Here is a 7547-nt window from a genome sequence, read left to right as displayed (position 1 = left end):
TTCTCCTCCAGTTTAGTTCTTCCCTGAACTTTCTCCTCCGCTGTTCCGTCCAGTTTCCTCTCGTTGTTGTTCTCCTTTCCTTTTTTGCTTTCGTCCTTTGTATACCTCCCGCCCTCAGTTTCACTATCACCGGGTGGTGGTCTGAGTCTACACTGTCCCCCACTTCCATGCATACAATTCCTTCCCTCCCCACTACTTCCGCTATCACATAGTCAATCACCGTGTCTCCTCTGGCCCCTGTGTAGGTAAATTCTCCCTCTTCATCCCCTTCTACGTTCCCATTCACAATTGACCAGCCCGTCTCCCTTAAAATTTCCAGCAATCTTTTTCCGTCCCCGTTGATCTTCTTGTCCTTGGATCTTCTTCTCTTTTCCCCCTCCTCCTCCTCCCCTTTTTCTTGTGCTCCTCCTTCCTCTCCTGTTCTCGCATTGAAGTCACCCCCAATTATCGTCCTTCCTTCCCCCTCAATTTCCTCTAGCCATGGTTTCAGCTCCTCTATCTTTGTTTCCATGTCTCCGTTTACGTACACCCCCACCAGCCTCCAATTCTCTTTCCCCCCCTTGCATTCTGCCACCAATATGCCCTCTTTTTCTTCTCCTTTTCTAAACTCCCCTTCCTCCCCTATCATCTATTCTTTTACCCCCATTAGCATCCCTCCCATTGCTCTTCCCTTTTTGTCCCTTCTGCTCGCTAATTGTACCTCCCACCTGTACCCTTTTGGTAGCCTGTCTTTCATATTTTCCCACCCCCTTTCCTCCAACCATGTCTCTATGAGTATTACCGCGTCCCATTTCTTTATTGTTTCCCAAAAATCTTCATCTTTGTTTTTACTCCCGCACAGTTCCAGAATCCTACTGCCCATACTCCCCCTTCCTCCTCTTCTTTGTTTTTCTTCTCATCTGTCCTTTTACTTATTTTTCTATCTGTTGTTCCCTTCTTCTCGTCCCTCCTTCCGCTCTCTTCTTTCCCTCCCTCGTCCGCTGTTCCTTTCCTTCCTCTTTTCTTTTGCTTGCATGGTCTTTCGAAGCTTTCTTCCGCCTCTATATCCCCTTCTCCCCTTCCCCCTTCCTTTGTCCTCCTTCCTGGTAGGCCTTCCACTCTTTTCCCTCCCAGTCTACCAGCGCTCCTTTTTCGTCATCCCATCTCCACCATTTCCCCTCTGTTCTTATTTTCCCGTGGTCTACCCACACGTATTTTCCTTTCTCTCTTTCTTCTCTTCCGATTTTTCTTAATGTCCATTGGGTCTTCCTCTCCGCCCACGTTAAGTCATCTTCTATCCTTTCTTCCCGCCCTTTTAGCCTCTTTTTATTTTCCATTATTCTCCTTTTCAGCTCGCTCGACTTTATTTTTACAAGTATCATGCTAGCGTATTTCCCTTTTTCCACCCCGCCTACCTCTTTCGCTTCTTCTATTGCGTCCTCCACCCCAATTATCTTTAGTATCTCCTCCGCCTTCTCTTTCACCCCCTCTCTTCTCACTTTCGTTCCTCTGATTGTTATGTTTTTCTTGCTCTCCTCTCTCTCTTTCTTCTCCCATTTCTTTTCTAGCTCAATGATCTTCTCATTGACCTTCTCACCTCCTAGCTCTTCTTTTCTTTTTTCTATGGACTCCTGCACACTTTTATGCACTTTCTGTTCTATTTCATTCCATCTTGCCCCCTCTTCTCCTCTCTTTTCTAATTCCCCAATCTTTTTTATCAAAATTTCTATCTTCCCTTCTATTTCTCTCTTTTGCTCCGCCCACATGACCTCTCTTCTCATCGTATCTTCTTTTAGTTTCTCCACTTCTCCTCTTATTTCATTTCCCAGGGCCCTCATATTTGCCTCCACCCTTCCCATCCTCCCTCCCAAATCTTTTCCTAAATCTTTTATTAACTCTTTTATTTCCCCTACTCCTCCTTCGCCTTCTCTTCTTTCTTTTTTCTTCTCTGGTGACCTCCTCGTCAAGCTACTTTCTCTAAACATCCAATCATTTGTTTGCCTTCTCTCTTCGTCCCCTTTTTCTTTCGGGAGTCCCTCTTCGTTTCCTTCCTCTCTTTTCCTTTTCCACATTTCCTCTGAGTTTGACACACTTCCCAAGCTTTGCTTTCTTTCCCTTCTCAGGACCTCTATATTGGAGGGCCTGCCTCTTTTTCCCCCTTTTTCCGGTTTCTCGGGTTCCTCCCTCGCCTCCCCTTCTTTCTTTTCCCTCGCCTCGTCCTCCATTCTCTGTGTTCCCGTCCTCTTCTCTGCTCCTTCTTCTTCTTTACCGGCCATCCCTTTGTTCCTGTGGCCACCGCCCTCTCTCCCCCAGGTGTCACTACTTTCGGCCTCTCCTCTCTGCTTGCCGCTCTTTTCTCTCCTGTCTGGGTTCTAACCTCCAAACACTTCACTTTCTTATCGTCTAATTTCCTCTCCTTTCTCTCAAAATTGTTTTCTCCCTACACCTTCGCACTATCTTTTCCCTTTCCGCTCACCCTCCTGCTGTCTTTATACTTTATTTCTTCACTTTTACGGCTTTCTCACTCTTTATTCGCACCGTCTGGCTAAGCCCACGTTCGCACACGACCGTTGCCACAACGGAACTCCCTAATATTATTTAATTAATATTGTATTTAAATAAATATTTAATAATATTTAATTCATATTATTCTGAAATAAATATTTAATATTTTAATTCTATTTATATTATTTAATTTATATATTATATATCTGATAGATATTGGTCTGTGGGAAGGAATATAATATTATTTAATTAATATTGTATTTAAATAAATATTTAATAATATTTAATTCATATTATTCTGAAATAAATATTGAATATTTTAATTCTATTTATATTATTTAATTTATATATTATAGTAGTAGTAGTTTATTAAATTCAGCCTGATGGCCTAGAATTTGGACTTGGTCTTACATTTTTGTTTCGATTTCATGCATCCTTTTCATTCTTATAATCATACAACTTTGTTATTTCTCAACTCTCACCCGCTTGCGCATTGTCTCTCTCCTGCTCCCTTTCTTTATTTACTCTGTCTCTCTCCTTCTTTATCATCCCTATCCATTTTATCGCCTTCTTATTCCCTAGATCATCCAACAAATCCGCCATCCTGATTCCACCTCCCATCCCTCTTTCACATTCCCTCAGCAGGTGTTCGAGGCTTTCCTGGCTCCTGCCACAGAGACTGCAGGTTCTCTTCTCTTCCGTTAGCCAGTATCTGTTCTTCTCTTCCTCATTCCCACACCTTAGTCTTGCTATTGACTTGATGTCTCTCTTCCTATCTGACCTCAACAGATACCGGGGGGTCTTAATCGTTATTAAGTCTTTATATCGTGGGTTATACCTCGCCCTCTCGATTCTCTCTCTGTATTCCTGTTTCTGTATTTCTCTACTTCTTTTTTCTATTAAATCTTCTATTTTCATTCCCCTTATTTCTTCTAACTCTACCCCCTGTCGGCTGTACCCGTGTTTATTATAGAACTTTTCTATTTCCTGTTATCCCTCCGTTTTCGTTGGTTTTTCTCTTTCTTTCAAGCATTCCTTTAGCAGAGTCATTCCTTCGGATTCCTTTATTTTCTTCTCAAACCTTATTGCTCTCAATCCAGCTTTTAACTCTATCTTATCTCTCTTTGTCTCCTCCATTACAATGTACCCTGGAGTACAAGCGTCAAGTCCGAGAGTCCATCTTATATATCTCTCCTGTATCCTTTCCAATGATGGGCATTCCTTCCACCCCCATATTTCTGCTCCGTACAATATTACGCCAGCTATCAGGTAGTCAAAGAGCATCATGCGCATCCGAAAGTCTTGGTTTAGCCTCCTTTCGCCCAATCCCCAAACTTGCCTGATTAGGATGTTCCCCCTTTTAGCTCTGTCCTTTATGTGTTCTTCGTCCTTTCCATTCCTTTTGAGTCAGAAGCCAAGGTATACAAATTCTTTTACCTCCTCCACCGGTCTCCCTTCCCACCTCCATTCTATTTTTCTCTCCTTTCCTCCTCCCTTTTTAAACTTCATCATTTTTGACTTTTCAACATTCAGAGTAAGTTTCTTTCTCCTGAGATATCGTTCCAGAGTTTTCATCATCTCCTGCATTTCCCTTTCATCATTCGTCACTAGAACTAGGTCATCTGCGTAGGCTAAAGTCCAGAATTTTTCTCTACCTACCACCACTCCTTCTGCCTGGGCCTTTCTAAACTCCTCTTCAATATCCGATATCAGAATCGCAAACAGTGTGGGGCTCAGGGGGCATCCTTGACGTACTCCCATTTCCGTGAAGAATTCCTCTGATACTTCTTCTCCTACTCTTATCGTGCATTTTGATCTTCTATATATCTCTTTTACCCTAGCGATCAGCCTTTTTTCTATCCCGCTTTTTTCCATTGCTTCCCATATCCTTCCCCTATCCACCTTGTCAAAGGCGGCATTCAGGTCTACGAAGAACGTAAATAATTTTCCTCTTTTCTTTGCTAATTGCTTGTCCATCACGTGTTTCAGGATGTAGATGTTGTCCATCGTACTTCTTCCGTTCCTAAAACCTGCTTGTGAGTCCGGTAAGATGTTTTTCCTTTCTACTTCTTCTCTTAAACGTTCGGCTAGTACCGCCGCATATACCTTGTATCCCGTGTTCAGTAGGGTAATCCCTCTATAATTTCCTGGCTGATGCTGGTCTCCTTTCTTGTGCAGCGGGGTTATTACCCCCTCCCTCCAGCTTTCGGGGAAGCCTTCACCTTTCCATGCTTTTCTGATTATTTCTTTTAACCTTTCCTTCGTCCTTCCCTCACTGTATAACCATGCCTCGTTTGGTATACCATCCTTGCCCGCTGCCTTTTTTTTCTTTAGCCTTTTTATTTGTTTCTCTATTTCTGTATCCGATAGTTCTCGTTCAGTACCCTCGTATGTCGTTCTTCCCTCTTTTCCGTCATTCCCATCTTGTATTTCATCTACCCCTTCCAGCAGTTCTTTGAAGTGGGCCCTCCATTCGTCTATCTTTATTTTGTTACTGACAGCCTGTCTAGTCTTCCTTTCCTTGTTGAGAAACTTCAGTATTTGACCTTCCGTCTTTACGTTCCCCTTTTTCCAGCTTCTGTAGGCTTTCTTTAGCTTCCGCTTTTCATTTTTACAGTCCCAGTCCCACCAGCTTTTCCAGCCTATCTCTTTTCTCCTTATCTTCACTTTGTTCTTGATCATGCTCCTTCTTACTGTTTCCTGTATTTCTATCCATGCGTCCTCCACTAATTCTTTCTCGTATTCCGCTCTTGCTGTTTTCCCCCTGTATTCTTTTATTTCCTTTTCACCCCAGACTGAAAATTCTTTTTCAGCTCCCTCATTCTCTTCTGCGTGTCGTTGGATAGTGCTGTTCAATTCTACTGTAAGGGGTTGGTGGTCCGACTCCACTCTTTCTCCTATCCGCAGTTCTTTTATCCTTTCCCTGGCTTCTTCGTTTACTATCACGTAGTCGATTACTGACGTTCCCCGTGCACCTACATATGTGTACTCTCCCTCTTCGTCCCCCTTCACTTTTCCATTTAGGATCGTCCACCCTCTTTCATCAATCATTTCCATTAGAATGCCCCCCTCCTTGTTTTCTATTTGATCTTTTGAGCTTCTACCCTCCTCCTTTTCTGGCCCTCCCCTGTTATATCCATATGCTTGCCCTCTCCTTCCCACCCTTGCGTTAAAATCGCCTCCGATCATTAGGATCTCCTCTTCCTGTTCTTCTACCTTTCTCATTATTATATTTTTCGTTTTGTTCATCCCCTCGTTGCAATATATTGAGATCACTCTCCATATCTTGTTTCCAATTTTTATCTTTCTCTCATGCATTCCTCTCTCATTCATACCTTTCCTCTCCCCTCCTACTTCTTCTATTTCTTCTCTGATTCCTGTCACTATTCCTCCGCTTGCTCTTCCTTTTTTGTTTTTTCTTTCCGCAAATTGGCTCTCCCATCTGTATCCGCTCGGCAGCATTTTCGTCAGTTTGTTCCATCTCTTTTCTTCTACCCAGGTCTCTGTTAGGCTTATAATATCAAACTGTTTTAGGTACTCCCATGTGTCTTTATCCTTTTTTTCCAGTCCTGTCACATTCCAAAACAGCGCTCTAATCCTCCTCCCGCTTGCTGTAGCTTTTTTACCCCTCTTGTTAGATTTCTGCGGATGTCGTCCCTCTTCCGTTTCGAAAGTTCCTCTCCTCCCTGATCTCTCCGTCTACCTCATTCCAGAACCACCACTTTCCTTGTATCTGGATTTTCATATATCCAACCTTCACTTGCGCTCCCTTTTCCTTCTCTTTCTTTGCCCTCGTTACTAGCTTTCTTTGTATCTCTCTTTCCTTTTGTGTATAGTCGTTGTCTATGAATATCATCTGGCCTTTGTCTTTGAGTTCTTTCTTCATCCTCCTCACTTTTGCCTTATCTTCCCAACTTTCCATTTCTACCACTGCCATGTTTCTTTCATTGCCTAGCACTCTTACTCTTCTGGCTTTCGCATCCGTATTCAATTCTTCTCTCAGGAGTTTTTCTATTTCTTCTTTTTCGTTTCTTGTGGGCCATTTTTTCCCTCTTACTATTATATTATTCTTTCTCTCCCTTCTCTTCGTTGCCTCCCAGTTCCTATCTAGCTGTTCTAGTTTGGCCTTCCATATGTCTAGGTAGTCTCCGTCCCCTTGGTTTGGCCCTCTTTTTCCTGCTGCTATTTGTGTTGCCTTCTCTTCTATTTCTCTTAGTCGTCCCTCGGTATCCTCCATTCCTTTTTTTTCCCTTCCTTCTAGCCTTTCCAATCTTTCCTCCAGCTTCTTTGCCCGTTCCTCCGCCTCTAGGTATTTCCTTTCCCAGTTTTTTCCTTTTTCGGTCATTTCTTCTCTTAGCTTCTTTATCTCATTTCTCAGCTCCGACCTTTCTTTCCGGGATTCGTTTCTGTCCTTCTCAAATTCTTGTTTCATCTCTTGCCTCATCCCTTGTAGTTCCTTCATAATAATGCCCCATGGGGTCTGACTATCTTTTTCCCCTTCTACTGATCCCGTTTGTTTTTCTTCCTCCCCTTCTTTATTTTCAGTACATTGGTTATCCATATTATATGTACTGTTCTTGATTGGGGATCTCTGTGTTTTTGCGCTTTTCTTAAACGGCTGTTGAGTCCGATCTTCTTTTGTTCTCTTCTCCTCTCTTTCTCTTTTTCTATTTAACTCTTCTATTATGCCCACGCTATTAGCTCTTGGCCTGTGGGCCTTGGCTAGCTGCTCTGCCTTTGTTAGCCTACCTCGTTTGCCAGCGCCTGTATCACTGCTTTTCTCCTTGCAGCCGATCCCCTTCCTAGTATCTACCACTTTCTCCCTTCCCCACCCCGGCGGAGGTGGCGGCCGCATTGGCCGCTGCGGGGGTTGCTCCGCTGAAGAAATTAAAATGGGGGAGATTCGCACCTCCCCCCAAAGGATGGGGACTGTCTGGGCGAGATGCCCTCTAGCGGCACTCAAAAAGTAAATTTTGAAAAAAAAAACCATGGGAGAATCTGATAACAATTGTAAGTATGATTTTGATAACTTTATTAATGGCAATTAAAGAGTACATGAAAAA

General features: G+C 43.1%; 2 protein-coding genes across 2 annotated transcripts; both read right to left on the bottom strand.

The window, feature by feature from the left end:
* Window positions 1-1040: 1040 nt before the first annotated feature.
* Window positions 1041-2255, bottom strand: LOC123988733 (trichohyalin-like). Its single transcript, XM_046289484.1, has one exon. It carries the CDS (start codon window positions 2253-2255, stop codon window positions 1041-1043), a length of 1215 nt encoding a protein of 404 aa, XP_046145440.1.
* A 3863-nt stretch (window positions 2256-6118) lies between these two features.
* On the bottom strand, window positions 6119-7339 carry LOC123988732 (trichohyalin-like). Its single transcript, XM_046289483.1, has one exon. It carries the CDS (start codon window positions 7337-7339, stop codon window positions 6119-6121), a length of 1221 nt encoding a protein of 406 aa, XP_046145439.1.
* Window positions 7340-7547: the final 208 nt, after the last annotated feature.

This window comes from Osmia bicornis, unplaced genomic scaffold, assembly GCF_907164935.1.
Source record: "Osmia bicornis bicornis unplaced genomic scaffold, iOsmBic2.1, whole genome shotgun sequence".
In the NCBI taxonomy this organism is placed as follows: Eukaryota; Metazoa; Arthropoda; class Insecta; order Hymenoptera; family Megachilidae; genus Osmia; species Osmia bicornis.
Note: the sequence above shows the minus strand (reverse complement) of the source record. Positions and strands in the feature narration are given on the sequence as shown.

Excerpts from the sequence above, each read along its gene's own strand:
- LOC123988732 (XM_046289483.1), bottom strand. The coding sequence starts at position 7,339 with ATGCGGCCGCCACCTCCGCCGGGGTGGGGAAGGGAGAAAGTGGTAGAT.
- LOC123988733 (XM_046289484.1), bottom strand. The coding sequence starts at position 2,255 with ATGGCCGGTAAAGAAGAAGAAGGAGCAGAGAAGAGGACGGGAACACAG.